The following is an 18750-nucleotide window of genomic DNA, read 5'->3' as shown; positions in this document are numbered from 1 at the left end:
TTACTTCGGAGCCAAAGCTTTTGATTTGATGTTACTATGCATTTTCTAATTAGTGGTCAGATTCAAATTAGGAAAACGATGTCGAATTTACAGTGTACACATTGTAGAATATGATTGGTTTGAAGAATGGAGTGATAAGAAATTAAACCAATTATAGTGGCCAGTAGGCGGGATTTCCGCTCTGATAATCAAAGTTAGCGGAAGCTATTCTTATGAAGCTAACCGCCTCATCTCGCGCTTTGGGAAGCTAGCTTTCCAGCTAGCAAGCGTAATCGTTTTGCAGGTTTCATGTCGACCTGAAAACGGTTAAGAAGCTACACATAAAGACACCCAGAGTTCGCTAAAGAAGAAAGTAAAGGCTGCACAGAAGAGCAGGACAATGCCGCACAATTTCCAACCCGGAGACCTGGTCTTCGCTAAAATGAAGGGGTACCCCCACTGGCCAGCCAGGGTAAGCTAGTAGCAGCCAGTGTGAAGGGGGGTGGGCGAAGGGGACGCTGGAGTTTCGCTGTGCATCCTTGTCAGTGACTGACATAGCTCATATTATATAGCCAGCTAGCCTTGCCTCGTACTTGGAACTATATATAACTGTTTATTATTATTATTATTACATTTTTTAAATCCTAGCAATCTGTTTACAAGATGTTTGCGGGACCATCTATGGAAAAGTATAACCAGACTACTTTGTGAATGGCGTTCTTGTTTGTCTTTTGTGCACGTATTTTGTCCAACCAGGCATCGCAAAGTAATTACAGTACCTGTACTTTACTTTTGGTGTGTGTTGATTGATTGAAGATGAAGCCTTCTTGATTTACAACTTTTTAGACTTGCTGCCCTATAAAATAATATCCGAGCTATAGTTAACTAACCAGGTGAGTTTTTGGTACAGTGTAAACACGTTTTATTTTCTGGAAATGCATGACTGATGTGACGTGTTCACTTGCCCCCAGGATGTTTTTGGCAGTGATTAGAACATGTCTGTCTGGAGTGAGGGGTCCAGACAAGGCCAAAATATTAATTCATTACTTCCAGCCTTCCTTTCCTCACTTGCCCAACCTGACTTAAGGATCAGACTACAAAGAGCAGTGAACATATTCTCTCCTGTACCTAATTTGGATATCTCTCACAATGTGTTTTTGGTTGTGTGGTTCTCATTCTCCTAGATTGAGGATGTAGCAGATGGAGCAGTAAAACCCCCTCCAAATAAAGTCCCCATCTTCTTCTTTGGGACCCATGAAACGTAAGTGCTGTGTCTCATTGATTTACAATAGCAGGAATTTCTTTGGATGGACTTGGTATACTACATCATCATTATCATTATGGTCCTTTTATTGCAGGGCTTCTCAAGGTTTTTGTGAACGCAAATTCATTAGGGACCCCATCATAGTTAGAACACAAGCTCGAGTGAGATAAAATAGCATACAAGGAGTTGTACTAAGACTTTGGTAGTGCATTTTCCCCGCTATCCAGACCACTTGCTCCTGCCAAACGCTACGCCACCCCCACAGACTATAGTTTCTTCTCCGCTATTAAGTAAGTATGTAGCAAACGACAGAGCAACAGAATAATTTAGTGTGAGTCGTCAGTCTAGCAGTGCATGGCCATACTAACCAAGTCTGGAGCCCTGGGAAGGAACATATTAAAGGCCCATCTCTTGGCATCAGAGAGAAGATTTTGCCGTTTTAAAGTTAATATCCTGCAGTTCTACACATTTTGTCATGGGGCAGAGATTTTTTTGTTGTAGCTTTAAAGCTAATATTGTGCTTTTATACATGCTTTACCATGAGGCAGAGAGAACTTTGCTATTTGAAAGCTTACATTACAGTGCATTATGTAAAACATTTTTTTTTACATTTATTTATTTTAATTAATATAAGAAGTATCGAGTTGAAAAATGTATAACTAGGGGAGTACTGTGAATACCAATATCCATGTGAGCCTCCCATGCACATGTTGCCCAGAGTTCAGAACATCAATTGTAGATTGATAACATTTTATTGTGTTACACTTATTCTGTCAATCCCTTGGCCAACATTTGTTTAATCTGTTAGTAATATTCATAAAAATATATATTTTGAGATCTGGCCACGGTCCTCCTGCAGTATCTCGGGTCTGAGGGCCCCACTTTGAGAACCACTGCTTTATTGGATCAGCAGTTTAAAAAAAATATTGAGACAGTGATGCAAACAGGAATGTTGTTGATTTGCATTTCTATTCCAGTTGTTTTTGTTGTCCCCAGCTACCTAATGTGTTGTATGTTGTTTAAGTATCATAACTCATATTTCTGTGGAGATGTATCCTCCCTGTTTGTTGGTGCACTGTATCTTCTTTAATTAATTTTAACCTTTTGAAACTCATTCATGTGTTTTTTGTTACTGGTTTATGTCTGAAGTGATCTAGGTCAATTGTGTGTTGAAGTTCAGTCTTTCATTTTGATCATACAGCACTTGTTTTACAAGATGGCAGATTAACTATTCTTAAACCACCACTAGGTGGCAAAAGATCCCTCACTATTGTAGTTCATTACCAGTACATGGTGTTTACATCATGCAGAAACCTGGTGTGTCAGTTACCCTGAAAGCAGGGAGTGTGGCTGTCAAGTATCATCTTTTAATTCAGTGACTTAGAATTACATTCTCGTATATAGCATTGTCTTAACAAATCATGCTCTCTCTTCAGAGCATTCCTTGCACCAAAGGACCTTTTTGCATATGACAAGTACAGCGAGCGCTATGGGAAACCTAATAAAAGGAAGGGCTTCAATGAGGGCTTGTGTGAAATCCAGAACAACCCTCACGCCTCATACAGTGCTCCTGCAGTAAGTACATAATATCCTCAGAAGTCCAACTTGATATTGTTTCTGTAATACTGGCCAACTACAACTGAGTGCTGTTATCCCTGGTTTCTTTTTTTTTCTGTACACTTAGGATCTGTTTAGGTCAGAGACTCATTGCCAAAGTTACCATACTATACAGCTCCCTGTTGGTGGTATTATCTGTTTGGTCAGCATTCTATCACATCTGTGTCTATCAACAAACACTAATGTTGGGGCATTATCTCTTCATTCACTCCCCAGCCTGTCAGCTCGTCTGACAGTGAAGCCAATGACGGTGCAGCAGGAAGTGAGGCAGAGGATGACGAGGAAGCAGTGGTGCCCAGGAAAGCATATTCAGGAAGTGAAGTAAATTCTGACTCAGGAAGTGAGGATCGAGGAGGGGTGAAGAGGAAGGCCCCTGCTGCCAAGGTGACTGCGAAATTATAATTTCTGTGTTTTTGGATGTTAATTCCAACCAGACAACTGCTGTTGCTTAGATGTGCATGTCATAATATTACATCTCTTTTCTATCACTCATTCAGCGGCCCCCTGTGAAGAAGACCCGGGGTTCGTCCAGTGACCGGGATGGAGAGGAGAGTGGCTCACCCTCGGAGCCAGACCCATCCCCTTCTGACTCAGACTCTGGGAAGAACAGTGACCAGGTCAGTTGACACATACAAAACAGTATGTTATACACTAGCATGATAACTTGGTGTTAATTTGATGGTGTCTTGTTTGTTTTCCCCTGTAGGACTTCACCCCAGAGAAGAAGGCAGCAGCAGGCCGTGGTGGCGCCGGGAAGAAGGCTGGAGGTGGCAAAGGGAAGAAGGTGAGGAAAGGATGCCCTTCGGGTGTCAAACAGCCCTGGGTAGCTGAATAGATAAAGCACTGTTTATGGTTTCGCAGTGATTACTGGCTCTCTCATTATGCTTTTCTCTCTTTCTGGGATGCTGTAGGTGGTGTCGTCGGACTCCGACTCTGGGTCTCAGTCAGACAAGAAGAAAGGGGGCAGTGATTCAGAGGATCAGAAGCCACGGCCTGCTCTGTCTGGATCAGAATCCCAGTCTGGCTCCAAATCCGACTCTGACTCAGAGCCACAGCCACCTCAATGGAAGGCTCCTCAAGCGCGCAAGAAAGGTGAGGGCTATTATGTCTGGTATCCCAGACAGTGAATGAGAACTGTATTTGTCACTGCATAACCCTCTTCTCTGCCATTTGTCCCACTCAGAGAAGCCTCCACCAAAGCCTCGGGGTGGACGGAAACCCAAAGCTGCCCCGGTCAGAGCACCGGCATCTTCCTCTGACAGTGATAGGTCAGCAACGCTCTAGTCTGTTCCACATTGGTTTTGCTCTCCGTTAATACATTATAAATGACTTTTGTCAATAAATAAGTACATTATGAATGGTCTCCTGTACTACAGCGACAGTGAGCCGGACCGAGTCAGCGACTGGAAAAAGAGAGATGAAGAGCGTCGGAAAGAGCTGGAGGAACGGCGGAAGAAGGAGCAGGCAGAGGAGATCCTCAAGTATCGGGAGAGGGAGAAGGAAGAAGAAGAGCAGAGAAAGAAGGACAAGGAGAAGGGAAAGAGCAGTGGTGAAAACAGTTCAGATGAGGGTGTAGATCACCCACTGAAGAAGTCCAAGAAACCCCCACCGCCCCCCATCCCCGCCCCCTCCGACTCTGACTCTGGACCTGAGGTAACTAGCATGGAAGACTGTAAAGAGGGGACATTTGCTTGTTTTAGAATAGATTTGTTGAACATTGTATTTTTTCCCCCATTCAGGTGAAAGCATCTGCAAAGCGTTCAGACAACCAGAAGAAAGGGAGAACAAAGAAAGAGAGGGATCATGGTAAAGGCAAAAAGGAGAAAGATGTGAAGGAAAAGCGAACCCAGCGGTCAGAGGAGAGGCCCCGAGTGAGGTAAATTGCACATGGCTGAACAAGACAAAAGACCAGAGCACAGATCTCATTAGATGTTATCTTCATTAAATATAAATGCACACAGATCACTGAGCTCTCTCCCTCAGGTCCAAGCCTGACAAGCCCAAACGCAAACCAGAGAGACCTCCAGAGAGGAAAGCAGAGAAGAAAAAAGGTCAGAGCTCAATGTTACTCTCAGTCCACCAATCCACTGTGTCCATTTGGAAACCCTGCATATGGACAACTAATTGTGACAAATGGTTGGTCAGATACAGTGCCATGTAATATAAACTTTTTGTGTCCTCACTCCTTGTCTTTTTGTGTCTGTACACAGAGCCAACTCCAGACGAAAAGTTGCAGAAGCTCCACGCTGACATCAAGTTTGCACTGAAAGTGGACAACCCAGTGAGTAACCATATAAGGGGCTCCCTTCATTGTCAACAGAAAAGTTATTGTCACATAGTTGTGATTTTACAAGCAGCATGAGGAACCACATTTTTTATTTGACCAATTAGGGGTTCCTTGCACCTAGAATACTGCAATGGCGTTGTCTGTTCTGCAGGACATAGAGCGCTGTCTACAGGCCCTGGCGGAGCTGGAAGCTGTGCCGGTCACCAGCCACATCCTGCAGAAGAACTCAGATGTTATTGCCACGCTTAAAAAGGTGCCTTTCCCTCTGAACCTCTTAATAAAAGTTAAACTTGCATACTGAACAAAAATATAAATGCAACAATTTCAAAGATTTTACTGAGTTACAGTTCATATAAGGAAATCATTAAATTGAAAGGCCCTAATCTATGGATTTAATAGATCTATTAGGCCATTATTTGACCCTAATCATGTGGGAATACAGATATGCATCTGTTGGTCACAGACACTTTAAAAAAATAAATGGGCCTCACAATCAGCATCTCGTCATGGTATCTCTGTATTCAAATTGCCATTGATAAAATGCAGTTGTGTTCGTTGTCCATAGGTTATGCCTGCCCATACCATCACCCCACTGCCGCCATGCGGCACTCTGTTCACAACATTGACATCACAACATACACGTGGTCTGTGGTTGAGGCCGGTTGGACTTACTCCCAAATTTTCTAAAACAATGTTGAAGGTGGTTTATGGTAGAGAAATTAACATTACATTTTCTGGCAACAGCGCTGGTGGACTGTGGTGTTGTGTGACAACTGTACATTTCAGTGGCCTTTTATTGTCCCCAGCACAAGTTGCACCTGTTTAATGATCATGCTGTTTAATCAGCTTCTTGATATGCCCACACCTGTCAGGTGGAGGGGTTATCTGTTTTAAAGAATAAATACTGACTAATAGGGATGTAAGCAAATTTGAGATCTTTCTGGGATCTTTTATTTAAGCTCATGAAATATGGGACCAAAACTTTACATGTTGCGTTTATATTTTTGTTCAGTGTAGATCCTCTGTGTATATCTCATCCCCTGTTTTTGGCCCCTTTGAACTCCGCTGATGTTGTTCTGATTGATGTTTGTGTTACTATAGATCCGTCGATACAAAGCAAGCAGTGACGTAATGGAAAAGGCCAGCCAGGTCTACAACAAATTAAAGGGGCAGTTTGTGGTCAAGTCTGAAATGCCAAGTAAACACAAAGCTGAGGGAAAGGAGCAGGAAGAGAATGGGAAGGAGACACCAAACACAGGTAATTCTCTCAGCCAAAACTTTTACCATCACTGCTGATGGACTTATTTACATTTTCTGTTTTTCCTCCTATGGCTATTACCCCTCTTAAAGGAGAAGTTCACTATGGCATTAATTCATAGACTTTATTTTTCAATGTGTGTAACAACGAAATTAAAGGTCCTTCATTTGTAGCCAATCAATTGATTTTGCATAACTTGTCATCAGATGTAACACCTGTGAATGGGGAATCAGAAGTCCAGAAAAAGGAATGCACTGAGCTGGAGGATACCCCAAAGTCACCGGTCCAGGAAGTGAATGATGAGCATGTGGCGTCAAGCCCCAACAGGTAAACGGCCTCCTATGTCACACCTTTGTGTACTTCCTTTATTTCTGCTAATATTTGTTCAAAGTATCCATGGTAATATATTGCTCTACTCATTGGTACTTTGCTACCATCACAACGGTATATGTAGCTCTAGTTCTGAAGTCTTGTCTCTTCTCCATGGTAGGCGAAGTCCTGATAGTCCTGCTGAGCAGCAGACGAACACTGATGAAACACACCACGCTCTCTCTACAGAAACAGAACCGACAGCGATGGAGAGCTGAAGAACTCTGAAGAAAATGGAATACAATTGTTTACCACAGCTAAAAGGAAAGCTCACTAGTCTCGTGCCAGATGCATGGCGCTCTGCAGACCACTTTGATGTTCGCCATTGTATTTTTCAATTTTTATAGGACACCTTGGCCCGTCCCCAATTCCTCCCCCTCAAGCTACCATGCTTTTTTTTCTGCCACATTAACTCTAACTTTGGTCTTTCATACAGTATTTATAATGAGAGATTCCATTTTTAGCACTTCTAACAGGAAATCGAAGGGGGAGAGGAGTTGTTCTGCTTTGAAGTAACTGTACTGTCACGTTAGTCAAGGCATCTGTTGGCTTTGCTTGAGAATGATATTGAAGCCTACAGAACCTAGAAAAGGCTAATGGTGGATAAGTATGAGTCTGGTACTTTTTGTGAGTTTTTTTATTTTTTTATCTGGTCTGTTCTTATTAATCCAGTCGCATCATATAAATATTAAGCCAGTGAACGGAACCACATCACATGTTTTCCAATTAAGTTCCACCTGCTTTTTTTTATTTTATTTTATTTTTACAATTATGTTTTCTGATATTGCATCTGCTTTTGATTTACTGAATGCTGTGGAATTATTCACTGTCATCTGTTTTTTCCCTCTACCATCTGCTTTCAAGAATTAGCCTAATGAATGGGATAATACACATTGTGTACAGACTAAATGATATTATCTTGATCCAAGTTGTCCAGATCCCATGTAGCTGGAGCCCATTTGACGTTTGTCATACATACTATGTAAGTGTTTTTAGTGCTATGTAAAAAAATATTTAGTTGAGTTAAATCAAGATCTCAGCGTTGTGGTCATAATCTGAACACTTCTGTCATTGAAGGCTTCAAAGAAGTCCCATATTCTCATAAATGTAGTTGGATTGGGGTGTAATAAATGTATACATACAAGTTGTAATTTACAACCCTTGTAACCAATCTAGCGAAGAGGAATTGCCGTGAATAATGTGGACCTATGCATGCGGTCAGCGGTGTAAAATTGTTTACAAATAACCGATTATACAGTTATGCAAGTTAAATAGCAGAGTAATTGCCATCCTTTTACATGAAAATGTTCATGCAGTTAATGCTCATTGGTTTGGCTGTGGTAAAGAAAGAGCTACTGTGGACATGGTGATGAATAGAGACTACAACTGGAAAATGATCATGCATTAACATTGCAAGCCGAGTACTAAGCGTATCTTTAATTGCATTTGATTATCATAATGAGAAGCCCACATTATTACACACAGTCAGCTGACGTTAGACGCCATTTTGTCAGCCATTTCCTATACGGATCCACTGCCAGTGTGTCTGCACAGTTATAGTACGCCCCATCTGGCTTTTCCTTCTCTGCCCGGGATTAGTAAACAATTACGAATCCCCAAAAAACGGGTGGATGAGAGACTGTCTAGCGGGCCGGCTAGCATCCAAAAGACCTCTACCAAGCGCTTTGTCCCCGAGGACAGAAGCGAAAAAAGTCAGCCATGGCTTTGAAGATTGTTAAAGGGAGCATCGATCGGATGTTCGATAAAAACCTTCAAGATTTAGTACGTGGAATTAGGAATCACAAGGAAGATGAGGTAAAACGATTAGCTGTGTTTTCGGAAATGTCTGATTACCACTGTCAGTAAGTCGATGTTTAACATATCTCATTGCTAAACATTCTGGTTAGCCAGCTACAATTGCTCACCTATTTGATAGCCATTCCAACCTTATGCTAGCTGTCTACCCGGTATGCTATCCAAATAGCTAAATAAGTAAGGAGTCTTGTCATGAAGTTAATCAGGACTGAGTAGGCAACCTAATATCAACTCCGTGGTTGCATTAGTTAACTCGGTAACTGTCAATGTGCCATTGCTCGATAATCGTAATTTGGCTAGCAAGCTAACATTAGCAGTTTTCATCGCCACTTTACATAGCTAGCTATTCATTTAGCAGGTTGGTATTATCCAGAGAACACTTTTTTTTTTGTTTCGTACTGGTCCTCTGTGGGACACGAACCCACAACCCTGGCGTTGCAAGCGCTATATTCTGCTAACTGAGCCACACGGGACGCGTCAAATATTATGGGTCTTGCACGAAATACTACTTGTTACCAGTTGTGGAACGCTACCCTTTTACTACTCATGGCAACTGCTTTCAGGTGAAGCTAATTAGCTAGCAAGTGACAACTAAGAGGCTAACTGGCAGTAACGTTAGCTACATTTATTCACCTCAGCTGATGTGATCAGGATGGTGCGCGTAATAATTTTCCTTCAGCACTATTTTTCTATTATTCGCTAATTGACAGTAGCTAGGAAAAAAATAGTGAGTTCACTTTGTGTATATTCATCTCCTATTGGATTAATGAAAACATTGACATGCAAACGAAGTCTAGACGATTTTGTAGGCCTCGCTCTACAGCGTCAGTCAGTGACAACGTTGCATAGGTAGACGAAAGGATGCTTCATCCACAACTCTTCTGACTGGAAAAACAGAGGTCCATTTATCCAAACTACTACACTTTCGCCACCATTTTAATTCATTTGGTTTGTACAGTTGTGGGAAATAGGTGACGTGACACTCCTAAAGAGTGCAGATTACCGGATGCTAGGTTTATGCAAATTGTAGATTTCATAATCATGCTTTATTGATATGGCTGTAGACTATACTAGCTCTGTGTACTGCGTTAGCAACATCAGAGGACATCCAATGTGGTGTGGAAAAAATGAATATTAAGTATTGCCATAACAGGGAACAGCCTCATAACGGTTGATTAAAGTTCCCTGTGATATGACAGCTTTTATGGTAGGAAATGCTACTGTCTTCATGGGTGTCAGACCAGTGTTTTCAGGATGATGCTGTGTTCTGCAAATTAGATCATCAAAGAATCAGCATCATCACAGAGGGTGACAGTGGGTTGGTCTATAGTCTGTCCAATAGAGGGCACTGTTTGAATGAGATTTGGAGGTGGAAGTTGCTCCAGAATTAATTCCTTAGTTTTAAAACCGATTTTAAGTTTTTGGGAAATTATGTCACTTAGTGGAGACTATTATGCTGTTAGGCTGGATGTATTGCTACCATTCCAAAAAAGATGCAATTCAGTAGCTAGGACATAGGGAGTCTCTTATTGCAGAAGAGTGAGCTGGACCAATGTTGAATTGGGAATGGGATTTAGGCCTAGGTGTAACATTGTGAGTTGACCTGTTCTACCATTTTAAGTCTTGGTTTATTTTTATACACGCCTTGATTGCTCCTCTTTTCAGTTCGCTGCAGCTAGCGACTGGAACGAGCTGCAACAAACACTCAAACTAGACAGTTTTATCTCCATCTCTTCATTTAAAGACTCAATCATGGACACTTACTGACAGTTGTGGCTGCTTCACGTGATGTATTGTTGTCTCTACCTTTCCCTTTGTGCTGTTGTCTGTGCCCAGTAATGTTTGTACCCTGTTTTGTGCTGCTACATGTTGGGCTGCTGCCATGTTGTTGCTACCATGTTGTTGTGTTGCTGCCATGCTATGTTGTCTTAGGTTTCTCTTTTATGTAGTGTTGTCTCTCGTTGTGATGTGTTTTGTCCTATATTTTTATTACATTTATTTGTATATTTAATTCCAGCCCCCATCCCCTCGGGGCCTTTTTACTTTTGGTAGGCCGTCATTGTAAATAAGAATTTGTTCTTAACTGACTTGCCTAGTTAAATAAAAGTAAAAAAGTGTGTATATATATATATATATATATATTTATTTATTTATTTATTTATTTATATATATATATATATATATATTATTTATTTTATCCTGACTAGTTAAATAAAATTTAAAAAAATGGATAGCTGCTGCTGGATTCCACAGAGCTATGGTGGCCACTGAAGAATAATTTGCCCAGTCAGTTATCTGGCAAAAGAAAGTAAATGTTTTGTTATGTGCTTTTTCATTGCTTAGCCAGACCGACAAAGCATGATATCTTTGACCACTGTACTAAACCATGATCTTTTGATTCAGGTCCTAATGTGGTCCCTTTTGTGTAACTTAACCATGCTTACTAAGTTAAGGTGTTGGATACCCAGCCAACTGTGGACAGCTCACTGAAATATTAATGCCTTGTGTGTGTTCTCTCCAGACCTGGACTCTATTTGCTTTATGCATGTAGGGATATAATACAGCCAAACCTATTCTACTTAGTCACACCCTCATTTAAAAGGGAAGCTAATCTAAAAAGGTGTTAAGGCACACAATGCAACTGATATTAAATTGTAAAAGACAATAATATGTAACACTAACAGGGATGTTGTGGGCTCCTGAGTGGCGCAGCGGTCTAAGGCACTGCATCTCAGTTCTAGAGGCGTCACTACAGACCCTGGTTCAATTCCAGGCTGTATCACAACCGGCCGTGATTGGAAGTTCTATAGGGCGGCGCACAATTGGCCCAGCATTCGTTAGGGTTTGGCCGGGGTAGGCCGCCATTGTAAATAAGAATTGGTTCTTATCTGACTTGCCTAGTTAAATAAAAGTAAAAAAAAGTGTGTATATATATATATATATATATATATATATATATATATATATATATATATATATATATATATATCCTGTCCCTGGAAGAAGAACTGTGTCTGAGAAGGTCTCTCCCTGTACCTCCTGGAGAACCTGCTGTGCTAGCACAATGTAGGCCTTGGCTGTAGAACAGCTATTCCAATTAATTCAATAGGATCTGAATCGGTCGTTGAGTCAGAATGTGATAGGAGAGCACTCTGGTGATTTCAGAGCATGGTCCTGTGTGTCCATGCTCTGCAGCCTAGAGTACAAGCCACCCTCCCTCTTCCCCCTGTCACTGTCTCATGACTGCAGACACATGACCAGCACACTTGTATTATAGAGCTCTCTGTGTGTGTGTTCCAAGGTTCTGTTCCACCAATGTTTTACTCTGCTCTATCAGAAAGTCTAACCATGCTAAACAGTCTCTGTTTACTCACTACTTATTCTTTAATTCCAAGTTCAGAATAAAACTCATTCAACCGTAGACTGAAAAACCCTAACAAGCCTAAAACATTTCTGATCAGAAGCTCTGTTTGATGATCCTTTATTTTATAGATGTATAAAATTAATGACATTTCAAATGACCTTAGGACTTCTCCCCTTAGACTATTTGTAAACTGTTTCACAGAGGTCAACCAGGAGAGGAAAGTAAAGTATCATGTGGAGGTTGTCATTGCTCTGTCTGATGTTCCTCTGTCTCTTCTCAGGCTAAGTACATCTCTACCTGCATTGATGAGATCAAGCAGGAGCTCAAGCAGGACAACATTGCTGTCAAGGCCAATGCTGTGTGCAAACTCACCTACGTAAGACCACAGACCAGCACCCCTCGCTAAAACGGCCGTCACTGAAATTGCCCTCACTGAAACTTCCCTCCCAGTGAACAGCACAGAGATGCGCAAGAAAAAACACTAGCTATATATCCTTGGCCTACTCTGCATACTTTTTCACTTGATAGCATGTACTTTGAATACTGCCGTACTCAGGAAAAGCTATTTTTGATAATGCATTTAGCTCTCCCTGTCCACAGGGACAGCATAGTGGATGTTCAATGTCCTCTCCCCTGGTGTGTTAACAGTTACAGATGCTGGGCTATGATGTCAGCTGGGCTGCATTCAACATCGTGGAAGTCATGAGTTCCTCAAAATTCACATACAAGGTGAAAAAGTGAAATAATGTGCTTCTATAATGTTGGTATTTGAGAATGTTCTACTCAATATTTAATTTGCCTTAGGTCAGAGGTTTAACATGTGCTTTTTCCTCCAGAGAATTGGTTACCTGGCTGCCTCCCAGTGCTTTCATGAGAGCACTGATGTCATCATGCTGACAACCAATCAGATCCGAAAGGTCAGTGTTGCTATTTTCCCCTGACTTTTGGCCTGCAGGTCTCTGATTAAAGACCAGCTCTGAAACCTGCTATTTCCTTCCCTCTCCTATTTCTTTCTCCTCTTTTGCTTTCTCTCTCTTTTTCATAATTTTTTTTCTCTCAGGATCTGAGCAGTCCTAACCAGTACGACACTGGCGTGGCTCTCACTGGCCTCTCCTGCTTCGTGACCCCTGACCTGGCTCGGGACCTGGCCAATGACATCATGACTCTTGTGAGTCACATTCTCAGCTTCAAGTTCTTTTTACACATTTTGTCTGTTTCATGCTTCTCTGACCTATCTCTGCTTGTGTTGCAGATGTCCCACACAAAGCCGTACATCAGGAAGAAGGCCGTACTTATCATGTACAAGGTGTTCCTGAAGTACCCAGAGTCTCTGCGCCCTGCTTTCCCCAGGCTGAAGGAGAAACTGGAAGACCCTGACCCTGGTGAGAGAGACTACCTAGTACCTACCTACTTCTCTGTTGGTTGGGGCCAGACAGGTTTTTTTTTATCACCTTGAATCATAAATTATGCAATAACTAAGGAATTTTGTGTCTTAACTGGTGGAAGCTTTTTCAAATGATTTGAATGCATTTCACCTCATTCGTATCATAATGTCCTTCAGCATGGATTTATGTCGATCTCATCTCAACACTCCCTGTGTGATGCCTCTGTCCTGTAGGGGTCCAGTCAGCGGCTGTTAATGTCATCTGTGAGCTGGCCAGGAGAAACCCCAAGAACTACCTGTCTCTTGCCCCACTCTTCTTCAAGCTCATGACCTCCTCCACCAACAATTGGGTCCTCATCAAGATCATCAAGCTGGTGAGTGAACAGGGAGCTGTGGGAATGAATGTGTGTCAGTAACAAATTATTGCCAAGTATCACAACATGGAGAGGTGTTGCGCCATTAGTGTGTTTGTGTTGTGTTTCAGTTTGGTGCCCTCACACCCCTGGAGCCTCGCTTGGGGAAGAAGCTGATTGAGCCCCTAACAAACCTCATCCACAGGTAAAACACACACACAGAGATCCAACCAATAGGTGTTTTGTTCAATCCCTATAACAAAATGTTGTCTGATGAAAATAATGACCTTCTGTCTATCCCTACTCCTTTTCTTACCCCTTCTTCCTCTCTCACAGTACCTCGGCTATGTCACTTCTATATGAATGTGTCAACACTGTAATAGCAGGTCAGTATTCGTCTTCTCACTTCTTCTTTTTGTAGGTACATTTTAGTCTGTGTGCCTGGTGTAGGCATCCCTCTTTGTGAAGCTTGCGTGTTAACTGGGCTTGCCCACATCTTCAGTTATTTCTGGCTCATAAACAGTCATAATAAAAACACAATATTCTCTGTGCTATGTCTATAATCTTCAATGTGGGCAGTTGTTTTTTTTGTGCCTGTGATGTGCCAATGAGGAGGTTGTGTTGACTATGCGGTTTGTTTTATGTGAAGTGAAAAACATCACTGTGCTTTTAAGATTGCAGCTCGTGATAAGTTTTTTTTTGACAAGTTTGTAGAGTTGTTGTCACAGCAGGATCTGATTGTCGTTGTCCTCTGTTGCAGTGTTGATTTCCCTGTCCTCCGGGATGCCAAATCACAGTGCTAGTATTCAGGTAAGTTTCAGCCGTCATGCCCACACTTTCTCTTGTAGCTGATGATGTTAACTCTTTCCACTCCAATTTGATGATGTTGCATGTTTAAACCATGAATCTTTTTAATTCTTTGTTTTTACCATACACAAGTCTTTTTCAAAAGATGAACAACAACAGATCAAACAGGCTAGTGCAACTGAATAAAATGTGTGATTTTATAGCTCCTAACATGTCTAGATACATGTATTTAATGTACAAAGACATCAGCTGGGATATACGGTCACTTTTTCCCCCAAAACAGTTGCGGTGCCCAAATTATATTACTAACACTGGACCTGAATTGATTGTAATGGCACTTTCCCTTCCCTTCTCTTCCTCCCTTCTCTCTATCCTTAGCTCTGTGTCCAGAAACTGCGAATCCTGATTGAAGACTCGGACCAGAACTGTGAGCCCTCTGTCAATGCCTGCAGTGTGTCATTCTCTCATTGTCTGTGTGTTTCTGAGTAGCCACCCATCTAGCTTCCAACAACCTAGATCCCAAACTCTGGATAACTCGACATTTTGATCATGGTCCCACACAGGGGGCTGTTTTACATTTCACTGCACATAGTTGCAGTTGTGACTGTATCAAAAGGTAGGGTTTTGTCTTCATCCATTTATACATCTCTACTTCATCAGGCTATTAATTTTAAAACTTTCAGTATGTTTGATAAGTCACTCATTGTTCTAACAGGTTACGTCTAACAGTAAGTTAAACCATCTACGATCATTATGTTGATGCAGCTGGTGATTCGAGTTATCCGGGCCCCTTAGTAGGTTGTGTGTAGATCAGATATATACGTTGGCAGCTATGTCTTGTTTTTCATTTGAGTTCTCGACTGTTTCGCTAGGTAGGCTCATAACATAAACAGGCTCTAACCCCCCCCTTGCTCACATTTGACACCACTTTAGTCTCAAACATCATAGTGTTTACAGGGCTTCTCCTGACCTGCTCTGATGAAACCAAACCTGTATCTGCACAACATCTCTTCACCTCAAGGTCACATTCACACATAAACCTGATATGCAGCTATCTGCGCCTGAGATATCAACAGCCCAGATAATAATTGGTTGTTATAGTATGCCTGATTCAGCAACAACACAAAAATATTATTGGATTATTGCATAATGGCTACATATACCTAGGACTCAAGTTGGTGTCAAAAAACGAAACGTCCATGTGTATATGTTGTCTCGTGTATGTGTTCTCCATCGTTTTGTGTTTCTTTGTATTTTCCTTTGTTTTAATGTATGTGAAAATATCAGGTAGTCAGTCAGACAGCACATTTTGTATACTATACTGTGTAGACAGTCATATTATGCAAGAGAGGCATTTAGAATAGGGCCTACAGTAATGTAATCAGTGAGGTTTCAGCGGCTGAGAGGGGATAGTGAAGACAGCCAAAGAGACTTAGATTGTTCAAGATATTTTGGGTGACCAATAGACCTCTTGTGCTCTAAGACAGGGAGGTAGGCTATAGCCATAAGATAATGTCTACTGCGGAGTGTTAAGGCATGCTGTATGGCTCGTAGTACAGTCTCCATAGTGCACAACCTCTAGTCTAGTGCATAGGGAAGTAGAGTAGAAGGCCCAGTGTATAGTGCCCTGGCCACTGAGTGTGTTGTCTTTGTTCATAGTGAAGTACCTGGGCCTGCTGGCCATGTCCAAGATACTGAAGACTCATCCCAAGTCTGTCCAGTCCCACAAGGACCTCATCTTGCAGTGTCTGGATGACAAGGACGAGTCCATCCGCCTGAGGGCTCTTGACCTGCTCTACGGCATGGTGCGGATAAGGGAAAGGGGGATACCTAGTCAGTTGTCCAACTGAATGTATTCAACTGAAATGTGTCTTCCGAAATTTAACCCAACCCCTCTGAATCAGAGAGGTGCGGGGGGCCTGAATTGACATCCACGTCTTCGGCGCCCGGGGAACTGCCTTGCTCAGGGGCAGAACGACAAATGTTTACCCTGTCAGAAACCTTCCGGTTACTGGCCCAATGCAATAATCACTAGGCTACCTGTCATAGCACATGGTCATTGAAAACACACTTACCCTAACCCCATGTCTTCACCACACCTATACCTAGCCTAGCGGTTAGAGTGATGGGCCAGTAACTGAGAAGGTTGCTGGTTTGAATACCTGAGCTGACAAGTTGAAAAAATCTGTCGGTGCCCTTGAGCAAAGCACTTAGCCCTAATTTGCTCCACCTATTAAGGCTGACCCTGTAAAACAACAGATTTCACTGCACCTATCCGGACAATACAAAATTTTTCGATCTACTCATGGGGAAATGTCTTTAGCTCCAGAACCTCCCTGATTCTGTTGATAGCCTAATGACTCCAGGGGGGTATACTACCTACCTGGTTTGAGGAGGTAACTTTGGACAACTCTGAGTTCAACTTGGGATAACCGCTAACATGAAATTGGCTCACCTTTTAGCCAGGTGAATTTATATGGCAACAAATGCTTCAGAACTAACCTGCGCCGGTGAAGGCTAACTCCATTTATCCTGAGTGAAGTCTGAGCTGTGAGTTGAGGACCAGTGAAATCAAATCCCCCCCCCCCTCGCAAATGTTGCGTCATCATGCCCTTTATTTGGGGAAGAGACAGATTTTAAAATAAATAAATACCACATTACATATTTAGTAATGACTGGATGTATTTGAAAGTAAACGCAGAGTAAAACTGATGTTCTAAAATAATTTTATTGATAGGAGTGGGTAAGAAGGTGCTGTGAAAGATGGCATTCACTATACGTAATAAAAGCAAGACAGAACTTCTAAAAGCTTCTTTCACATCGTAGCCTGCTGAATTTGCAAGATGGATTTTCTTTCATGTTGATTTAGTCAACAATGTAAAAGTGGCACTGACTCGCCCATAGATTGATGTTTCAGCATTGTTCCAATGTGTGGAGTTTGGCGTGTGACGTGCACGTGCCGTTTCAAACCTGCTAGAGTTAGCAGTTAACAGTTCACCAAACCCACAGTTCGGGACGTATTGTGGTTTTGGGGTCAAGGTTAAATTAATTACATTTTTAAATGCCATTCGTATTGTAAAGCATTCACAATGTTCCTGGCATTGTCTGTTGTGCCAGGATTATTATCTTGGGCCTCAAGTTTTCACTCTGATGCTGCGTCTGTAACCATGTGGGTTGTGGGAATTTACCAGTTGTGAAGTCGTAAAAACCAATTGGATGCATTCATGTGATTTTTAACTCGTTGTGAAATGTTGAATAACTAATGGCCAGCAAGCTGCGTCAACCATAAACTAAAAGTACAGCTATCATGAAAAAGTACCCATTTGTCATACTTCAGTAAAAGTAAAGATGCCTTAGTAGAAATTGACAAGTGAAAGTCACCCAGTAAAATCATACTTAAGTACAAGTATTTGGTTTTAAATATAAAAAATAATTTCACATTCCTTATATTGAGCAAACCAGATGGCACAATTTTCTAGAATTTTTAAATTTACGGATAGCCGGGCGCACACTCCAAATGAAGCGTTTGTGTTTTGTGAGTCCTCCAGATCAGAGGCAGTAGGGACGACCAGGGATGTTCTCTGTTTAGTGAGTAGTCCGCCAGATCAGAGGCAGTAGGGGCGACCAGGGATGTTCTCTGTTTAGTGAGTCCGCCAGATCAGAGGCAGTAGGGACGACCAGGGATGTTCTCTGTTTAGTGAGTCTGCCAGATCAGAGGCAGTAGGGATGACCAGGGATGTTCTCTGTTTAGTGAGTCCGCCAGATCAGAGGCAGTAGGGACGACCAGGGATGTTCTCTGTTTAGTGAGTCCGCCAGATCAGAGGCAGTAGGGACGACCAGGGATGGTATTGTGATAAGTGTGTGAATTGGATCATTTTCCTGTCCTGCTAAGCATTCGCAATATAACGAGTCATTTTGGGTGTCAGGGAAAATGTATGGAGTAAAAAGGACATTTTCTTTAGGAAAATGGAGTAAAAGTTGTCAAATGTAAATAGTGAAGTACAGTTACCCCAAAATCTACTGAAGTCCTTTACACCACTTATGTTTCTAATTAAATTATAAAGTTAGCTTTAAAAAAAAAAATACTGTTTTGTTGCATTTTTAACTGGCCCAAAATTCTGCTATAGAGGCCATTTCCTTAGCAGTTAATGTCAGAGGTCACCATGTGGGAGAAGTAGGTGCTCAGGATGATAGATGCGTTTCCCACTAGTAATTGCCAGTAAGAGGGCCGTTCAAGTGGATTTTCCCCAGTT

General features: G+C 41.9%; 2 protein-coding genes across 17 annotated transcripts in view; both read left to right on the top strand.

Annotated features, from left to right (window-relative positions):
• The first annotated feature begins 212 nt into the window (after positions 1-212).
• On the top strand, positions 213-7918 carry LOC110524335 (hepatoma-derived growth factor-related protein 2). The gene is made up of 16 exons (XM_021603887.3): positions 213-451; positions 1164-1240; positions 2680-2818; positions 3077-3244; positions 3358-3477; positions 3567-3644; positions 3772-3952; positions 4044-4128; positions 4237-4513; positions 4600-4736; positions 4844-4911; positions 5071-5141; positions 5299-5400; positions 6249-6405; positions 6612-6732; positions 6896-7918. Exons 1-16 carry the CDS (start codon positions 380-382, stop codon positions 6990-6992), a joined length of 1950 nt encoding a protein of 649 aa, XP_021459562.3. The 5' UTR covers positions 213-379; the 3' UTR covers positions 6993-7918.
• Positions 7919-8054: 136 nt separating this feature from the next.
• The window catches only part of LOC110524334 (AP-3 complex subunit delta-1), a 34664-nt gene continuing 23968 nt past the window's right edge, over positions 8055-18750 (top strand). For all 16 annotated transcript variants that reach the window (XM_090235598.1, XM_090235595.1, XM_090235591.1 and 13 more), the window contains exons 1-12: positions 8055-8589; positions 12234-12329; positions 12602-12682; positions 12790-12870; positions 13014-13121; positions 13206-13335; positions 13572-13711; positions 13822-13895; positions 14027-14076; positions 14451-14500; positions 14876-14924; positions 16157-16302. In XM_090235598.1, coding sequence (XP_090091724.1) covers positions 8494-8589; positions 12234-12329; positions 12602-12682; positions 12790-12870; positions 13014-13121; positions 13206-13335; positions 13572-13711; positions 13822-13895; positions 14027-14076; positions 14451-14500; positions 14876-14924; positions 16157-16302 — 1101 coding nt within the window. In that variant the 5' untranslated portion in view covers positions 8055-8493. The remainder of the gene's footprint in view (positions 8590-12233; positions 12330-12601; positions 12683-12789; positions 12871-13013; positions 13122-13205; positions 13336-13571; positions 13712-13821; positions 13896-14026; positions 14077-14450; positions 14501-14875; positions 14925-16156; positions 16303-18750) is intronic.

This window comes from Oncorhynchus mykiss, chromosome 5, assembly GCF_057628025.1.
Source record: "Oncorhynchus mykiss isolate SJ-2025 chromosome 5, ASM5762802v1, whole genome shotgun sequence".
In the NCBI taxonomy this organism is placed as follows: Eukaryota; Metazoa; Chordata; class Actinopteri; order Salmoniformes; family Salmonidae; genus Oncorhynchus; species Oncorhynchus mykiss.
Note: the sequence above shows the minus strand (reverse complement) of the source record. Positions and strands in the feature narration are given on the sequence as shown.

What these genes read in the sequence shown, in the direction of transcription:
- LOC110524335 (XM_021603887.3), top strand. Translation starts at nt 380, where the DNA reads ATGCCGCACAATTTCCAACCCGGAGACCTGGTCTTCGCTAAAATGAAG. An exon ending in ACCCCCACTGGCCAGCCAGG is followed by an intron (nt 452 to 1,163) that starts GTAAGCTAGTAG and finishes TCATTCTCCTAG; the next exon opens with ATTGAGGATGTAGCAGATGG. An exon ending in TCTTCCTCTGACAGTGATAG is followed by an intron (nt 4,129 to 4,236) that starts GTCAGCAACGCT and finishes CCTGTACTACAG; the next exon opens with CGACAGTGAGCCGGACCGAG.